We start from the raw sequence: 20,516 nt of genomic DNA, 5'->3' as shown, positions 1-20,516 counted from the left end.
TACTGCATCCAGTACAGTCTCATCTCATGAAATTTCATGACATGACCGCAGTGATCAAAAGGCAAATGAGAGCTGTGTTTCCTCAGTAGGAAGGGAATACTTGGGGCAATCATAACTACAAACGGAGAGCTGTTTAGAGGAAAGTTCGTGGGGAAAAAGGCAAAAAACACAGCACATTTACCTTAATCTTTAATGATTTTTGTGACAAAATAAGCCCCATGAGGAGGCATGTTTCTTAAACCGATGCAAAACATGAAGCACAGCTGAATCTGAGGTGGCTACAAGGGAAACAAAGAGGAGAACTGGCGACTTCCTGCTGTTGACGCACTTTGTCTTAGCGTTCATGCCCGTTTTGTGAAATTCTTGCCCACTGTCACATCAGTCGTGCAGCTGTAATCTGTGCATGCCTAACCGTCGAGCTGAACACCCGTTAACTCTCCTGTCTGCTCCTAACCCTGGCTGTCTTTCTCACCTTTTCCTCTCTGTCAAAGTCCTTGCCATGTATGAAAATGTTTTAAAGTGCCCTACTCCTGGCTGCTCTGGACGGGGTCATGTCAATAGCAACAGGAACTCGCATCGCAGGTGAGTGAGTGGCCTTTCGCCGGGCCGCTATCAGCTGATCCACACCTCCATCGTACAGATATCGTCAGTGTGTGTGTGGTTTCAGGAGCACATCTCCAGTCAAACTACTTGCTGATGCTTAGGTCCTGTACTCCATAAACTCTGATATGTTTGCTTTGGCTGAAAGGATTCTGCAAACTCATAACATGAAGTATTACTCATTTTTATTTTTGTTTATTATTATCATTTGTTAGTGTGCAATATGTAAGAAGCATTTACGAAGAAACAGGGATTTAAGTAGGAACTGGTAACTTATAGTTAATGGTATGATATGAATGGCCTTAATTCTGTGGAAAGTTAAAAACATAAATTTTTACATTACATTTCTGTGCCCCATACACCACACACTTATAGAAACATTGGTTTTATCAGCATTTGACCAGCATTTCTGAACAAGTCCACAGACTGGGCATCATTAATCGCTACAGGGGGTTTGGTCATGGACCCCTGCTGTTAGCTAAACCCTAACAGAAATACTGGAAACTAAGAATCAAAGTCTAACCACAGCATAAGTTAAATAATAGTCACAACACTAAATTGCCTCTGCAGAAGTGTTCGTTGCTTATAAAAAGTAAGTATGTAAATGAATAAAAACACAAGTATGTGCAACTTTACTTCTCAGTATGAAGGAAAAAAGTATAGATAACATAATCTATGTAAGTAAACTTCAGTGTTCCCTCTGTGTGGTTCACATAGTCCAAAAACTTGGAAGTTATGATGACTGGTAACTCTAAATCACCCCTAGGCGTGAATGTGAGTCTGATTGGTTGTCTGTGTGGTTATTAAAAATAGCTCTCTGATTGACTGGGTCACCCCACCCCTCTCCTAGTATAAGCTGAGTTTGGCTCCACCACCCACACAACACACTACAGGGTAAGAAGATGTAGCTAACAGATGGATGGAAGTATCAAAGTCCTAAATGCCTGAGTGCAAGTGAAACTCAAGTTATAAATAAGTATTTCAAGTTTTGAAAAATAAAAATGTGTTAAAAGTCCAGCATTAAAAACTGCTGCTCAATTTCACTTGTAGACTGTATATAAAAGAAGGACAGAGCTCCTGTGACATCACCCACTTGTTTATAAAGTGCTAATCTGGGGCTTTACTGACTCTTTCAAGCTGTTGGATTGCTGTTGTTGACTGTTTGGTGCTATATAAATAAAATTGAACTGAGACTTTGTTATTTGCTAGCTTGGTCCTCAGAGTCCTTATAATTCTTCTTCTAGACTTTAATATTAACAACTTTATTTATAAAGAATGGAAGAAAGTACATAAGTACTTTAGTACAGTACAGTCCAGAATTACACCTCCTAAACGGATTATTAACTCTGTTTGCAACATGTATGCCCAAAATGTAGAAATAAGTAAATGAAACACATAAAAATGAATGAATTACAAATCAAAATAACGAAATGAGCACATTCTTGGTCTTGATGCTACAGTCAGAAAGCAAAGGGCTATAATAAATTGCATTTATAAGTATAACAAATTCCTGGCTTAGGGTTTTTTCGCCCATTTTAGAAACCTGAATATAGAATTTAATATTTTTTTATTTATTTTAATATAATGCAGGAAATTTACAGTGGGGCAAAAAAGTATTTAGTCAGCCACCGATTGTGCAAGTTCCCCCACTTAAAATGATGACAGAGGTCAGTAATTTGCACCAGAGGTACACTTCAACTGTGAGAGACAGAATGTGAAAAAAAAAATCCATGAATCCACATGGTAGGATTTGTAAAGAATTTATTCGTAAATCAGGGTGGAAAATAAGTATTTGGTCAATAACAAAAATACAACTCAATACTTTGTAACATAACCTTTGTTGGCAATAACAGAGGTCAAACGTTTACTATAGGTCTTTACCAGGTTTGCACACACAGTAGCTGGTATTTTGGCCCATTCCTCCATGCAGATCTTCTCGAGAGCAGTGATGTTTTGGGGCTGTCGCCGAGCAACACGGACTTCCAACTCCCGCCACAGATTTTCTATGGGGTTGAGGTCTGGAGACTGGCTAGGCCACTCCAGGACTTTCAAATGCTTCTTACGGAGCCACTCCTTTGTTGCCCGGGCGGTGTGTTTTGGATCATTGTCATGTTGGAAGACCCAGCCTCGTTTCATCTTCAAAGTTCTCACTGATGGAAGGAGGTTTTGGCTCAAAATCTCACGATACATGGCCCCATTCATTCTGTCCTTAACACGGATCAGTCGTCCTTGACAGAAAAACAGCCCCATAGCATGATGTTTCCACCCCCATGCTTCACAGTAGGTATGGTGTTCTTGGGATGCAACTCAGTATTCTTCTTCCTCCAAACACGACGAGTTGAGTTTATACCAAAAAGTTCTACTTTGGTTTCATCTGACCACATGACATTCTCCCAATCCTCTGCTGTATCATCCATGTGCTCTCTGGCAAACTTCAGACGGGCCTGGACATGCACTGGCTTCAGCAGCGGAACACGTCTGGCACTGCGGGATTTGATTCCCTGCCGTTGTAGTGTGTTACTGATGGTGACCTTTGTTACTTTGGTCCCAGCTCTCTGCAGGTCATTCACCAGGTCCCCCCGTGTGGTTCTGGGATCTTTGCTCACCGTTCTCATGATCATTTTGACCCCACGGGATGAGATCTTGCGTGGAGCCCCAGATCGAGGGAGATTATCAGTGGTCTTGTATGTCTTCCATTTTCTGATGATTGCTCCCACAGTTGATTTTTTTCACACCAAGCTGCTTGCCTATTGTAGATTCACTCTTCCCAGTCTGGTGCAGGTCTACAATACTTTTCCTGGTGTCCTTCGAAAGCTCTTTGGTCTTGGCCATGGCGGAGTTTGGAGTCTGACTGTTTGAGGCTGTGGACAGGTGTCTTTTATACAGATGATGAGTTCAAACAGGTGCCATTCATACAGGTAACGAGTGGGGGACAGAAAAGCTTCTTACAGAAGACGTTACAGGTCTGTGAGAGCCAGAGATTTTCCTTGTTTGAGGTGACCAAATACTTATTTTCCACCCTAATTTACGAATAAATTCTTTACAAATCCTACCATGTGGATTCATGGATTTTTTTTTCACATTTTGTCTCTCACAGTTGAAGTGTACCTCTGGTGCAAATTACTGACCTCTGTCTTCATTTTAAGTGGGGGAACTTGCACAATCGGTGGCTGACTAAATACTTTTTTGCCCCACTGTAGTAAAGCAGAATTTACATTTGATTACATTTGGTTACTGTTATGATGATGATGATGATGATGATATTGTTGACCAGGAGTTTTCAGTATTACTCCAGACTTGATCAGGTGCACACAGATATCTTCAGTTGCAGACTATTAAAATTAAAGAAAGTCTCTCACAAACTTTTTGAAGTGTTTCTTATTATTTAATTGTTAGTGGGTTATATTGTTTGTCATGTGTTATAAATGCTTCAGAAAGCACTAATAGCACAACCATCATCATGAGGTCCAGTTGAGCGAGTCCTTACCTGTCGCTCAGAGCAGAAACAACCAGAATAAGACAAAACTTTAAGTGTAAAAAAACATTAAAAGATTCGAACTTTGTAGAGTTGATTTAAAGGGAGAAAACTGCTAGAAAGAACAAACCCAGTATTTGTAGCTGGCTGTAAACATTGACATTTTAACATGGGAGGTTGTGGGGATTGAAATAATTTTGGGGGGCAACCTCAAGTGGCCATTAGGGGAACTGCAGCTTTTTGACGTGGTGGTTTCAGTTCTCATTTCTGGATGCTTCTGGTTGGGTATTGCTTTGTCCTTAAAACTGCAGAAATATAAATAAGTGCTCAAAATCATCGTAGAATGTGAAATCATAAATAGTGTTTCTGTGTTTTACCTGCCACTGTGGGAGTTTTCCTCTAAACAAGAACAGTTTGCAAAATCAGTTTTGGTTTTAACTCAACTCTGGCACAAAAAAAGTCACATTTTCTTTCAACAGCATGCAAAATGTTGTAATGTATTCCCGTTTAGGTGGAATTGTAGAGAAGGGACTGGAGAAGGAGAACCTGCATCACATCAGCAGTTCAGCTGTTTAACAGGCAGAGCAGAGCATGAAGTGCAGGCAGCACATATATGCACACACACACACACGCACACACACACACAGATACATACTTTTGAATTATGTAAAGTGATTTGCTCACACATACGTAGAGCTTTAGATGACACGCTGTTTCATTTGCACACAGCCTGACACACACACACACACACACACACACACACAGTCAGACACTTACAAATGAGCTCACAGACAGCAGCACACGTGTGCTGGCAGACAGAATACACTCACACACACACATACACACTCAGACATGGCTGCAGGGTGTGTTATGTAGCACAGCTCCACTGGGAAAGGAAACAAAGCACTAGCTAGCTAGCTTAGCTACTGTTAGCCACCAGCTTTCATGTCTGGCAGTCACCATGGAAACGCCTTCATAGCAGCAGCAGTAGCAGGCACTGCCGTGCTGATCTGTCACACACTACTCACACAGTAGCCCTGCCATGCTTTAAAACGAGTGTGTGTGTGTGTGTACTAATGATGTTTCATAGCCTCTGTGGGTATGAAGCAATTAGGGAAAGCCCAAAGTGGCAGGAGGGAGAAGCCACATCCCCAACCAATCAGCTTCTCCTTTACCCCTGTTTGCGCCACATGAGGGTCAGCAAGTCACACATTTTAATGACTGGTACATCTCAGAAGTACACAGGATGGAATTTTCCGTCCGACATCAAAAATTTTCTTCTGTTTATTCCAATTTTAATTTGTTTTTAAAGAAATTCACTTATCATTGTTGATGACATTTAACTATTTTCCCCAGAAGACCAAAAGCAGCTGCTTAATGAATGTGATCTAATCTATCACACAATCAGTCAATCACTGCAGCGGCCGATGAGCAGGATTAGATTTGTGTTTCTGCTTCCTGTGAGGTTGCACTTGGTTACGGAAGAAAAACAAATTTAATGATTAAAAACGGAGAAGGTGTTACCTTTTAACACTTATCACTGGGAGTTGGTGGGAAGTGACAGTTTTGTTAAGTGGAAGTGTCTTGTGGGACAGATAACCAAACTCTCCCAAATAACTGGAGAATACTCCGTGTGTGTGTGTGTGTGTTGTTAGTAAAGAGGCATCTGCTAAGAACTATTAATTTAGTCACTTATTCAACCAAGTATTCAGTTGCTGTATAAAGAGTCATGGGAGTAGATCCAGATACAAACACTGTAACAAAACAAATTTCCCACGTGTGGGACTAATAAAGGTTATCTTATCTTATCTTATCTTAAACTTTAAAGAGGATGAGATAGAGTGACCAACGAAATAAAGACAAAGGCCCGTTTTGGAACATGTCATTAAGGCTGTGAGGGAGTCTGAATTGGTTGATAAAAGAAAGATCATCAGTTACGCTCGGTTTGGAGCTTTGCATGCAAATCAATTCATAACTTTTATGAATGTTTTTTCTGTATTTTTGATATTCTGTCTATCTCCATTAAAATGGTTCAAGGTTAGAGGTTTTGCCGGTGATGTGTGAAGGAAAAATATGCCAAATCTGTGCTGCTGTTCTGTCAGCTAATCATCTTTGATGATTAGTTGTTTAGTCAGTTTTGTAAATATGTGAAATGGGAGGACAGTAAAGAGATACAAGAATGCTGTCACCTGGTCATTTACATACCCTCACTTAGTTTCTAGTCTCCACTTTTACTAGCCTCACATTATTGTTTTGGGCATCACTATGTTGATGTTTTTGGAGCGAGGACATCAAAGAATGCATAGACAAAGATACCCGGTCATAGCTAGTGCTAAATAACAGCCCAATAAAACAGGACAATTTATTTTCTTGCCATTTCCAAACTACAGCTTATTTAAAAGGTACCAACAGCACAACCACAGGCAAGAGGCCTGTTCTTATATGAAGCTGTAAACATTCTGCTTTCATGGCTGAAGTTGTACATTGATGTGGGAGTGGACTAGTGACTAACTTTTTGAGCCAGCCTCAGGTGGACATTAGCTGAATGCCAGTTTTGCACTGGCTTCATTTTCAGCCTAGAATTTTGCAGTTTGAGTGATGTACAGCAGCGGTCCCCAACCTTTTTTGCGGCACGGACCGGTTTATGCCCGACAATATTTTCATGGACCGGCCTTTAAGGTGTTGCGGATAAATACAACAAAAATAAAACTAGTACCAGTACCGAAAAAAAGAAAATTTATTCATAACACACGTGAAAAGACCAAGGAAAACCGAGTAAATGATAAAAACGATAACAAAATAACTCTGGAAACCGATAAAAACCCTGAAAACTATACATTTCACACCTGAGCCTCAACTTTCGCGGCCCGGTACCAAACGACTCACGGACCGGTACCGGTCCGAGGCCCGGGGGTTGGGGACCGCTGATGTACAGAAGCAGGAGTCACAAACATGTCTGTCTGTAAATTTAAGCAATACCTGTTTAGAAAAAAGTCACACAGAAAGTCAACTGATAAACCAGTTTGTCTTCTGGAAAGCAAGTCATAAAGTCAACACAAAGTAGGCCATTTTTAAATCCATAATTCATTTTGAACTGCTGGTACTGACAGCTGAACCGCTCTTCATTGAGAGCCAGATGCTGCATGTGTGTGTGCGTGTGTTGGTACAGTGTGTAACCAGGCCGTGTGCTGTCTCCCCCTCCCTAATCCTTCAGTCTGTCCGGCTGTCCCATCGCTGCTGCAGAGAAGATGGCGAAGGTCCACGAGAAGACTCACTCAACTGACAGCGGCAGTAAGACCAATCAGGCGTCAGACCGTGTCCTCAGGTACCGCCCACTTCAGTACAGTAAAGCAGCATATTTTGAATTCTGATAGCTTAGCAAGGGATGCCGAATTGCTCACTGAACTCTGAATATGGTATGTTATGGAAGCATTTTTTTTCTTTGGGGTTTTTTATATCTGGGATGTTGAATGGTGCAATGAAATTCCCACACATACAGCTCCAGATCATATCAAACATAAGGAACTGGGGATGCAGAACAACTAGTAATCCTCATTATATCTAGGTGCAGGTCACTAGTACTGTACATTCAACCACATGTGTAACTAGTTCAGATATGGTGGGAATTCCGGAATCAAAAACTATCCTGTGAATAATTAGCAAACACAAACAAAAAATTTTATTACTAAAAGTTTGCACTTATTTTGATGGAGAGCATCTCGCACCACCTTAAATGATCGGGGCAAGCTTAATAGTGTCTTTAAGCTTGAGACTTGCAAAATATTCCATAACAAAGAAAACCTTCATTGTTTTCTATTTGATGATGCAAAATGGTTTAACAATTTCCTGGTATATTTCTGAGTTGTAAGGCAATCTGGGAATATATGTTGCCTTTTTTAAACAGAATGTACTGAAAGCTGAAAGGATGTCAGCTAGCAACTAAATAAAAAGCTGGGCTTAAATATTCTTCCACAAAACAGAAACTCACCATCTTCTTCCACTAATTACCATTCGAAGTTTTTTAGGGATGCTGAATGGTGCAGCCAATTTTTTGGCGTAAAGGTAAATAACACAGACTGTTATTAGTTCTTTGAAAAAACAAAACAAATATAAAAAAAAATCCACTTTTTAATCCGAAGTAGGGATGCTAAATGGTGCAGTGAAGTTCGATCCCAGCCTTATTTACCCTCTGGCTGCCTTTCAGACCAATGTGTTTTGTGAAGCAGCTGGAGATTCCTGAGTATGGCTACAAAAACAATGTTCCCACCAGCACGCCACGATCCAACTTGGCGAAGGAGCTGGAGAAATACTCCAAGACCAGCTATGACTATGGCGGCTATGATGCCCAACACGGCAGCTACGGAAAGAGAGGTCTGACGACCAAGTCCCACCACCACGGACGAGACACCTCCCCGAAGGGATTCGACGGTGAGAAGAATGAACATACACAATTGCAAATCATCGGTCCCACATTTAGATCATGTGACAACAATTTATCGTATATTTTGATTGGTGATTTGCGTCTTTTGTTTGTACGGAGTCTGACATTCTTCTTACCTTTTGAAGAATATTGGAGATATTTATTTGAGTTAATGATGGATCCATGTGTCTAAAAAATTTATTATAGGTAAATTCAAAATCACCGTAAAAACCATGGTCAGGCTTATTGTGATTCCTTTTTTTGTTTGTTTGAAAGGAAAAAGAATCCTTCCAGATGATCCCACTCTTAGGGATTACTATTCATTTTCCTGTTCTGAGGAGAACATTTTGTATCCGATGTTAAAAGCATTATAACGTGCACAACGACACATGCTCTGTGCTGCTTGTCTTCTCTTTGTTATAGAGCTAAAAACACTGATGTTTTCGGCCTCTCCACATTGCTGGAGCAGAGTTATGGAAATGCCAAGCTAAGAGCCTGCCTCCTCTGAGCAGAGGATGGAGGGATGGAGGGAGGGAGGAGGTACAGATGGAGGGATTGTGAAACAGGAGAGATAATGGAGGCGAGCCCTGTTTCTTTGGCTGGGAGCCATTAGTGAGAAGCAGGCAGGAGGGAGATTTTTAGACGAGGTGTCTGAGCTCCCCTCTGTCACGACTCCCTCCCTGCCTCCCTCCTTTCCACCATTCTTCCCTCCATCAGCATCGTTCCGGCCTGCCGAGGCCGGATTCACCACCACGCAGCGTCTTTCTCTGGCTTTGCCCAAACATCTGTTTCTCTGTCTTATGTTGAATGACTCTATGTCTCCCTACTTAGCGCATAAGGCTGGTGTTCATATATGTTTTCTATCTGGCAGCAAATCCTTTAAACAGACCAAAAATGGCCTCTAAATACTTTGCTTATTGTTCCTGTGGGTCCATTTTTACATACTGAAGATACAAATATTGTAAGTAGTTACTTTTTAAAAAAAAGGTCAGTTATTTTCTGGGACAGCTGGGCATTGTATTCTTTCTTTTTTTTAGCAAATGTTACTCACAAAGAAGGAAATGCTGCAGTTCTTAGAATTTGTTCCAAATAAAAATCAGATGTAGACATCCAGTCCAAAGCATTTTCAATTCAGTGCTGAGGCAGGAACAGTCTTAAGATATGTTATCTTGATTTACGAGCTCTGATTTTGGCAAAGTGACCAAAAAAGTTGAACAACTTCAACAATCTCAGGCACTGAGCTTGTTTGAATTTTAGTTTGGAGTGGATTCTTGTTCTGGTCAATTCATTGTTTCCCCACTTAATCCTAGAAAGCCTTAAATTTCAATCTGTTTCTCTCGCTCTTTCCCCTCACCAGTCTGTCTTTTTTATTGCATATTCTTAAAAGCTAGAGGATCTCTCTGCAATTTTAAACCCCGTGCAAAAAACCCATCTGCTGAACAGCTTGGCCAAAAGCCAGCATCAGCCTAACAAATCAGCCATACTTGTGTGCACCCCTGCAGCTAAGCGCTACTGTAAGACGTCCAGCCCGGCCAGCAGTACGACCAGCAGCTACGCTCCCAGCAGCAGCAGCAGCCTGAGCTGTGGAGGAGGAGGAGGTGGAGGAGGAGGGGGAGGCGGTGGAGGTGGAAGCAGCGCCAGCAGCACCTGCAGTAAGAGTAGCTTTGACTACACCCACGACATGGAGGCGGCCCACATGGCGGCCACGGCCATCCTTAACTTGTCGACACGGTGCCGGGAGCTCCCGCACGCTCTGGGAGGGAAACCCCAGGACCTGCTGACACAGGTAATCTGAGGCGCTGCAAGTAAAAATGGGATGCCTGCCTTATTACATCACATCCCTAAACAATGGCAGGAGTGGGGGAAAAATAAGACAAGGCAGCTTTGTCTAGAGAGCGCAACTCAGAGACGAGCATTAGGAAAACATATCTAAATGTAATTTTGCCTAAAATTCTTCATACTCGTGTCGGACTTTTGGGTTTTAAGATATATTATTGACACATCAAATTTATTCTTTCACCATTTTATAAAAAAGGTGACATAAGGCTATGAGAAGAACATTCAAATCGATGTTCGATATTTTTAACTATTTGTATGATTATATTTGACTGATTTCCCAAAAAATCTCATCTCCAGAATTATTCATACTCTTTCTCTGTAGCCTTTATTTGTAGCTGCAGCCTCCAAGTACTTTATGCAGTTGAATATATTTCTACACGTCTCCACAATGATTTTGGTGAACTTCTCCAGGTCCTCAAAGTTTGAGGGTTTCTTTGCCATGATCTTGGTCTTTAGTTCTCTCCAGAAATTCTAACCGGGCTCAGGCCGGTGCGCTGGCTTGGCCACTCCAAAATATTTAGATTGTTGTCTGCAAATTGTTCCTTTACTAATTAGGCCATATGTTTTTGGACTGTAATCTGGTTAGATGGTCCATGCTGCCCAAGAATGCTGGATGAATGATTTTAATGATTCCTTCAGCTTTTAAAAGGTTTATCTGGGTCCATCCCGCCTTAGTGTTTGACCAGTGAGACTGTGTTTTCTGGGTGAATGCTTCACATTTCTTTCACCAAACAAAAGCCACATCTCTGTGGCTGAAGAGTTCCCATCTGACCATAACACTGGCAACCAAAATTGTAGCTCTGTCAGAGCTACAGAAACTAGATGAGCTTGTGTGTGCCTGTGTTGGAGGAGTGGTCACTGTCCATGAAAAGCCCCCTTGGATAGTGTTTGCTGCTGTATCTTCTTGAAATCTGTGTTCTGGTGTTGCTCAGATTTTGTAGAATTGTCTTAGTTGTGATGTGTGGGTTACTGCTGGCCTCCCATAACACACTTCTTCCCAGATGGCGTGTAACTTTGGGCTTTCTACGATGTCTCTTCAGGTTCTTGACTGTGTGGAATATCTTGTTCTTGTTAATGATGCTCTGTGGGTACAGGGACCTGGAATCATTTGGATATGGCTTTGGAGTCCATGGCATCCTTGACAACAATCAAAATATGTGACCAGAGCTCCTCACTTAGTTCTTACTCATAGCACATTCTAGTGCTGACCATGAACTGGCAGCATTTTTACCAGCTCCCCTCAGCTTCTCGGCTTCTGGACTTTTCTAGAAATTGACATGGATTTCTTGCCTAACATTGCTGAAAATACCTAAAATACCTACACTGTAAAGAAACAATAATCCTAATATTGAGGCAGGTGAAGAGTATGAATCATTTTGGACAGCATGTACAAATTATTATAAGTATTAGTATTTTTATTGTTATGCCCATTGTGTAAAATCAACATGCATCTGGAACATTCTATCACAACTACAATAAACTGAATAAAGTAAAATTTCACCCCTGAGCTTTCATGTAAAAGATTTCACAGGAGTACGAATAATTATGGGCATTACTGTTGATACAAATAGAATAAAATCATTTAGGCTAGCATATAGTAAGATAACAGTTAGATTGCAGTGATAGTAAAAGTAAAGGTGCAAAAAAGAAACAAATCAAAAGTAGTAGAAAAGTAGCATCACATTTAAGCATCACCTGGAAGTCTAGGAAATGTAACTGGATGCCAGCAGAGCAGGAGTTTAGTATGGAGAAGGGTTTATACAGGTCTTCTGGTTTGGCAGCAGCTTTTTGAATGACCTGAAGACTGAAAACATTTAAAACCTCTGTGACTGAGACTGTGTGTATACTAGCCTGTAACCTCCTGAGAACTTGTTAGAAATGATAAAATAAGCTTTTTTGAAAAAAAGCAACAATAATCACATAACAAAAATAAGCCCTCTGAATACCTCACCAGTATTCAGATTCCTTTGCTCTTCAGAGTCCAGTTGGCGATCTGGATGACAGCGGGGCGGTGGATGTGGCTGGTCAGCCAGGTGGCCCTGAGGGCAGCGGGACGGTGTTAACCCCGCTGCAGCCGATGTCTCCCCAGCGGCAGGCTCTGCTCAGCAGCCGCTGCTACCAGCTGAGCGACACCGACTGCTGGGACCTGCCCGTCGACTGCAACAAGATCAAACGTTTGGGAGACGAGCAAGACCACAAAGAGGTAACGGGAAGGTCTACACTGTGCAACACTTACAGAGCTTAGAATGAGCATTATGGGAATGAGGTTAAATACAACATGATGTTATTACAGCTTATATAGTTAATGAATGCATTAATTATACATACAAACAACTCTGACATGATACTTTTACTTCTAGAACTTATCATTTGGATGTTATGAACAAAACCTCAGAAATCACAGTTTGCACATATTATAAAGCTACTATAATATAAAATACAATATTTAATACAACACAATATAATATAAATATAATATAAAAGCACATTAACACCTAAATGTTCATAGTTAGAATACATTTCTGTTATGACGATGTTTCCAGAAATTATTATTATTATTTTTTTTTTGGGATGCGTTCAATTTAAAAAATTTTATTTGCAGTGCTGTTCGAATGTGTGTTTTTGATGCTGTTTGTCTGCCTGCAAGGTTCTTCAAAATCTGCCAAGTGAAATTTCATGAAACTTGGTTGAAAAGAAGAGCACTGACAAAGCACGTCTAAACATATTTCATTAAAATAGATCATGGGCCTTGGTAGAAGGTGTGTTTTTGTGGTTGATCTGATATCCTCGTGTTGGTGTTGTTCCCAGATCATCATACTAAATGTTCCAGGATCAACATTGCAAGTGACCAATCAGAATGTTGTGACGTCATACTTTTGCGACTTCGGGAAAAACCGGCGTAAAACAAGAAACTGTACTAAAGCTGCGTGAAACCGCCTCTGTCCGCCGATCAACGGACCCTGACCCTAACCCTAACCGTAACCCTTTAATAAACAGTAAGCAGAATTGATATTGTCCTTGCAACATTGGAATTTTATAAATGCACGAATGGCTTGGCGCGCAAAGGAATAACGTCACAACAATGTGATTGGTCACTTGCAATGTTGAACCTGGAACAACATTTTCATGATGGTCTGGGAACAACACCAACACGAGGATATCAGATCATCCGTGTTTTTGTAGGTATTTGAAAGTTTCCTATAAATACTGACTTTTTATCATAGGGCGATTAAAAAGTCCTGACACTGTTGAGTTTATTTTCTGTTATTGTTTCCTCACAAGAGGTCTCCCGATTCACTGATATCGTTCAATAGACTATGATGCCCTTTTACAACTTGATGCTGTTTATTATTTTACTTTTTAGAGTAGCTTTGCATAAGTCACAGATCAAAATGAGCCTTACAGCCTTTTTCTAGCTTTTTTTCATAGCCTCTATGAAAAAAGCGCTTTTAGCTCCTTCCTTTAGCCTTCGCTGCGGTGGAATAGTGGAATAAAATCGATGGGTGGATGCAAATTCAGATATTCCTCTACAAATAGTGACGTAGTGTAGTATGGTGATTAAACGATACTGCATCTGTAACATCTGCTTGCAGTTGAAAGTGGTCACCTAGAGGTTGAGTGTGCAACACCCTGAGGCTCTGTAGTAGCTGTGGCAAAGAAATACTTACAATCACAAGGAGGTTTACTAGTGTGCCTTTGTCATTAGATGCCCATATAAGGATAGCCCCTCCCAATGACATCATACAGAGCCAAGAGTAGAAAAAAAATTTGAAACTGGGTGTTTAGAGCAGTAGAAATCCTGAGCTTTCAGCTCAAAGGGACTACTTGCACATACACTGACATCATCATTTCAAACTTTGGCCATGTGTAAAATGGGCGTAGGTTATATATATATATATATAGGTTAACTTTAATAAACTCAAATAAAAAATGCAGCCTTTGTTAAAACTTTGTTAGCTTGTTGTAGATGTTGAGCTGACCTGCTGTGCACTGACTTACAGACCAAATTACTTAAGCAACTCATTATGTGACTTGTAGGAAATAAACAATTATTTATTTGTAGCAACTGATATACGTCGTTCAAAGAGCCTTCATTTGAAATTATAAACCAGTTATGAGGAATTTTCTGGCTTTCAAATCAACTGTTATCTGAAGTTCTGCAAAATACTTTTCAGAATCGCTGATCACATTAGCAGCATCTACACTACATATTTAAAATCTACTGATTTAAATGCAGCAAAGAAGACTAGAGTTTGGTGTATTTAGTGTTGCGGCAGATTATTACACAGCTTGCAGGACTCGTCTTTACAGGAGGTTCTGCACCACTCTAAGTAGTTTATATAGAAACGCAGCAGGGAGCAGATTAATATTTACACTGACACAAACTAATGTAGAGAGTAATTTCTGTACTACAGTATGCTTGATTAAAACTTAAAATATTTAATGATATGGAGGCAGAGACACCTTGAATTTTTCATTTTAGGATTAAGGTGACAAGTGCTTTGAATAAGTAACCTGAAGAGGTGGAAGTTAAATATTTTTAGGCCACGCTAAAGCTCTAAATGTTGCTCTTGCTGCACTCTCTGCCCTTACAGTTATGATTAAGGGTTTTAAGCACTTGATTTAAGATTTATTTAGGCCCCTAATCGTGCAAAGTAAGGATAATTTCAAGCATGAAATTGAGAGATTTAAGGAACCCAGAGTTTATATTATGTGTTCATGCATAGATTAGAAGATGATCATAGTTTATAAGCTGTTAGAAGGGAATCCTTATTCTGCGGTGCAAAGCAGAAAGGGCCATAGAGAAGTTCTGGGCTTATTTTTTGCGAGGGTGTACTTCTGGTTGCCGATTGTTACGCATAATTTTTGCATCACTTTACATACGCAAGAGGAAATTTTGTGAGTTTGGAAGGGTTTATTATGTTTGCATGCACTTCTTCACCAACCCAAGGCATTGAAATGGCACAGAACGATGGTGCTTGCCAAAATTGTACATCGCCGCTCAGTTTCTGCTGTTCACCCCTCACCCTGGAGCCACCAAACAGACACAGTTCAACAAAAGAATAATAAAGAAAGACCGCTGAAGAGAGAGATTGCAAAATCATATAAAAGAAGAAACGCCATCACACATCTCACACAAGAGACTTACAGCCGAGTGTATGAGTGAAAACAAAGAAACAGAGCTTTATTGCTGTTAGTTACCTCAGTGATGTTATTCTGCCAAAGCATAAGTAATTTAAACTTTAAAGTCGAGCTGTGTCTTTTTTTAAGCCTTTAAATAACACTTTATAGTAACCATCACATATAAACTGTAATCGTTAATAAAACATTAATAAGTAATTATTTCGTTTTTTTTAAAGTAGATATTGCACAATGCATCAGTTTTTTTAGACATTATTTTTGGTGATAAAAGTTTCATTTGTATTTCTCGGGGCATCAAATGTTGTTTAGTTTGTGTTGCTGTTCTTATAATCATGTGTCTTATTTTGGTGAATCTTTGACATGCGAAGAGCAGATGAGGAGGACAGAAAGTCAGACACAAGAATGGGATAAAGAATAAGTTAAACTTTCAAAATAAAACTCCTTTTTAAAATGTTATATAGAAACAAAATGGACTTTATTGTTAAACATGGCAGAGAAGTCCAATTTATTGATCTGAGTAATGGCCTGGCAGCTGTGTCAGAGCACCTGTCACTGAAGATGGCGACGCCCCTAACTCCGTTATACAGTTGGATGAATGATTTTTTTTTTTAAAGCACTGATATGGAGGGGGAAAGATACTTATTTCTGCTGTAAAGTTGGAGATATTAACATGAGAGTCTGAGGAATTATACACTTTCAGAGTCAGCCTCAAGTGGCCATTAGAAGAACTGCAGTTTTGGTGCCTCTGCACTGGCTTCGTTTTTCAGCTCTGGAGGTTACTGCTTGGTCTGCAGAAACTGGGTCTTTTATTTTGAAAAGATACTTCTTTTTTTTTTTTATCCAGCCTCCTAAAAAATAAGTAAATAAAAAAACAAGATCTGACTATTTTAAGCAAGTCAGCATCTAATATATAATCTAATATCTATAATATTAGATATATTAAATATTAAAAACCTGTTGAATTAATTATCCACTTTCCATTTATGAAGATTGTTGTTATTGTGTTACCAGTCTTTAATACACTACTGTGAAATTAACTTTATATTACACACATAAAAGGGAAGTCGCTCGTGCTGCGGAGATGCGATAGATCAGAGAAAATCTTACAATGTGGCACGGAACAAAAGGATCAATCGGCTTTAGTCTTTTAGAACAAAAAGTTGTGATGCAATACAAGCATAAATAGGGTTACAGCTCTTCATCACAGCCGTTACAGTCCATCCACGTTGTCAGTGCACTGCAACACTAATCTAAGATCTAAGTGAACAGAGACAAAATAAGTTTGATAAATGGGTTTTAATCTAAAGTTTCTGGGGAGTAAAAGTCAAGAATTTCCATTTTTATCTCATGCAAGTTCAAATTTCTCTGTGCAGTTTGATAAATAACCCTGGCTGATAGGGTGGATGCAGACAGGCTCTCCGGAAGGCTCAGTGCGCTCCCATGTGGCCAGAAGCAGCACTGCATGGTTCAGACTAAATGAACGCTTCAGGAGCTCACACACGGTGCATTAAAATACTGAATTACAGCACTAATACATAAGTAAAACACGATAGATCATCGGCACGCTTTCAGTCCTCACAGATCTGATATCACACAGAGCAACCCATGCAGCAAATTGCTACATTTGCCTCGTTGGATTTAGAGCGCTGGAGTGAAAGGTTTTAATCAGGAGAGTAATTGCGTTTGTTAATGAAGCACGACATTGCAGAGGAGGCCGGAGCCCAGAGCGAGGCGTCTGATGGGATTTTCTCCAGACAGTCCACAACGATTTCTGCTCCCGACTGAGGAGGTGTGATGTGTGGACTGCAGAGCAGACTGCAGTGTTCTTAGAGCCACAAAAGCTTTTTGTTCACAAACTGCTGCAGAAAGAAGCTCGACCTGGTTAACAAGCAGAGAGACACGCCTCTGACACCTGTGCTGGGAACACATTTACCTGGAAATCATCTGGCAACCAGTACAGATCTGCTTATTATGACCAGAACTTCAGGGACACTAAATTGATATGACTCATACAGCTACATTAAAAAAGGGCCTAAATGCTATAAATCAGGCTCTTCTTATTAGTTATTCGTACACACATAAATGCCATAGCACTCGATTTATGTCCACAATAATTCCCTGGTATGTTTATAATTTGTTTCTTAAAATTAAATTTATATAAATATGTTTAAAATGTTCCACCACACAGAGAAAAAAACATAATATACATAAAGCACAGCTATATAACAAACCTGTAGGTACATATAGGCTGTTTATGTGTAAACAGCCTATATGTATGTTTTCAGACCTTATGCTTGGTAGCTCTCTGGGCACTGACACACTACGCTGATCTAAAAAAGGCCAAATGTTTTCTAAAACACTGATTATAATGCACTTTTTTAGATCTATATACCAAATACATTCCTGAGGATTCTAGAATATTTTTTTAAACTTAATGTAAGGAAACACTCCACATTTTATTCAACTCATGTAGAATGAATCAGGTTTTCTTCTGAATTTTTGAGATAAATGTGTTGTGTGTAACTAATGTGAGAATCGTTCCAGTCATTTTTTTCTCTCCTAATCCTGCTTTTAACTGTTTTATATATAACGCACATGTTGTAATCTGCACATTTTTATAAGTTAGCCTTTAAAACTTTCAGATTGTAACATTTTGGATGACACCTAAAAAGTTTTCACTTTGTGACATATTGATTTTTTTTTTTTACATAAATGAGATGAAGCCCTGTTGTGGGTTAAAATCAGCTAAACTACAGTGGAGGGTAATATTCTTACTTACGGCAGGAAACGTACACGTATGAATGACAATAGCACATATTCTGTGAGATGACATAGAAGATTTATACATTCTGACATTAAATTCACAAACTTAATGTCTGACTTTTTAATGTTATTTCTTTACATATTACCCTCTTCGTTTGCATCTGTAGTTATTTTTTATTTCAGTAAATTAAAATGTTCTTTTAATTCTGACTTTTTAATTTATTTTAATTACTTCTAAAGTTGTTATGGAACACAAATTAATTTACTATATCATAGCGATGTGTTCAGACATGAGGAATGTCTAATTAATGTTACAGGGAATCTAACGACTGTTTCACTGAGGATAACATTATCTTTGACTAAGGAAAACCTAACATTACCTGATAATGCTGTTTTCACATAACCTTGTTGTCTCCTGTGTTTGAAATGGGAATGTGTTGTGAAGTTTGTGTAAATTTGCAAACGAAGAGCTTTTAGTGACGCGCTGTAGTCGGCTTATTTCTCGTCCTTACACCAGAGCGACGAGCTGGATCCCTTCCAGGAGCTGCTGGACGAGCAGCACTACCCGGCCGAGGTGACCATGCCCAGCCCCAAACACCACAAATACCTGCCCTGCAAGGAGAGCAAGAAGGAGCTCATCACGTAAGTAATCCGACTGCTGCACGCTGTTACCCAGCAGCCTCTGAGCCAAACACTCTCACGTTCAGGTCGAAGGATGGCGAGAAACCCTCAGTCAAAGGCAGCTGAGGTTCACTATGCGCTATATGTCACTTCACTTTCCTGTCTCATTAAATTGATGGTGCAGCAGTCTTACAAAAGTACATAAATATAGACATAACCCTGAAACATCAGCAGATAGCAAAGACAAACAGCACGAGTTTGAAGCGGGAACGAAACTAATTAGCAACCTTGTAAATTTAGAAACGGAGATCGGCACATCAGTACGTGTTTTAGTCTCCGTGGTGTTTCTGATCTCGTTGAGAGGCTTCATCAGATGTGACACAGGCGTTCGCACCATCTTCTGTCGCCAGCTGCCGAAGAGCCAATAAGACAAAGGCTAACAGCTCAGGATTATTAATGACAGGAATTCACAGGCCAAAAGAAAAAAAAATAGTTTTCATCATTTTTTATTGATATATTGCTTTTCCCCTCACTGTAGCTCAATAAGTGCAGACACTTCACAGCGCACACGTATCAGGAGATGTGTGTGATATAAACAAGTAACTGTGGAGGAGCTTGCTTCGCTTCTTTGCTATGCATAGCATGTGTCCTGATCGAGCCTTTTCTTTGGGGTTTGGGCAACTGGCCAAATTGTTTTTACTTTCATCAGCTTGTGTCACGGGCGCTCGTGTAAGCAAATAAAATCTGAAACTCTTGACTATGAGGCAGGCGTCTGAGTTGGAGGAGGGTCAGACATCAAAATCATCCCAGAGCAGTTTCCCTTAATTGATCTGGTTAATTACTTTGAAGACTGCATAACAACCAACAAACAAAATAAGTAAGACTTCAGGCTGTGAATTTTTTGCATGAGTGAAGCAGGATTCATGTGAGGACAGAGAAAATCTCTGTTATGCGTGTTTAGCCTAATCGTTCCCTACAGAGGCTCATCACTTCTGCGCTGCAAAGTTTACGTTTTACTTCTGCTTAGATGTTATTTGACCTGTTTCAGCAACTTCAAGTTTCTTTCATTTCAAAAATTTTAAAGAAAAAAATTAATTCTCGTGGAGATTTTAGTATTTCCACACTTTGGATTGTGAAATGTGGAAACATGATACACTCAAAAAAAAAAGATTCTTTGTCATCAGAGTCTAAGGAGCTTGGACGGAAGCGACTGGACTTCTTTAAGTTAAGAGTCGCAGGTATGTAAACCATAGTGGGGAGCAGATGAGCCAAGGTGTGAAAAACGGCATGGGTCATTACCACCAGGGTTTAGGGTGAAACTACTTTGAGACCTAACCTCATTCTACCATGTGACCTATAGAGGTCACCTGACACCTGGGAAAGGATCTTAAGACTCCACAGTTGGTGTCGTGAGCCACCTCCTCTGTTCAGTGATGGACAATCACAGTGGACATGGATGGTCTCTTTTACCCTGCTTTCAAACCATCTGGCTTCCCGTCAAAAATGTGAACATTGGCATCTTCAAAAGGCTGAACAGCTTAACCCATAGTATAAAACTACATGTAATCAGATTACTTTCATTCAGAATTTGGGACACAATTTGGCTGTTACTCCTGACTCATCATGTTTGGTGTGAAGAATAGTGTTTTGTCCCAA

At 40.0% G+C, this 20,516-nt stretch overlaps 1 protein-coding gene across 5 annotated transcripts in view; it reads left to right on the top strand.

Annotated features, from left to right (window-relative positions):
* The window catches only part of myt1la (myelin transcription factor 1-like, a), a 92,657-nt gene that overhangs the window by 59,232 nt on the left and 12,909 nt on the right, over positions 1–20,516 (top strand). For 2 of the 5 annotated variants that reach the window (XM_085248060.1, XM_085248062.1), the window contains exons 10-15: positions 492–582; positions 7,290–7,400; positions 8,280–8,503; positions 9,998–10,281; positions 12,313–12,537; positions 18,730–18,881. In XM_085248060.1, the coding sequence (XP_085104186.1) occupies positions 492–582; positions 7,290–7,400; positions 8,280–8,503; positions 9,998–10,281; positions 12,313–12,537; positions 18,730–18,881 (1,087 nt within the window). Of the gene's footprint in view, positions 1–491; positions 583–7,289; positions 7,401–8,279; positions 8,504–9,997; positions 10,282–12,288; positions 12,538–18,729; positions 18,882–20,516 lie in introns of all 5 variants that reach the window. The other 3 variants (XM_085248061.1, XM_085248059.1, XM_085248063.1) reach the window with 3 other exon arrangements.

This window comes from Mchenga conophoros, linkage group LG15 (assembly GCF_057382185.1).
Source record: "Mchenga conophoros isolate Kocher_MC1m ecotype Shallow Benthic linkage group LG15, M_conophoros_male_GT1.1, whole genome shotgun sequence".
NCBI lineage: Eukaryota > Metazoa > Chordata > Actinopteri > Cichliformes > Cichlidae > Mchenga > Mchenga conophoros.
Note: the sequence above shows the minus strand (reverse complement) of the source record. Positions and strands in the feature narration are given on the sequence as shown.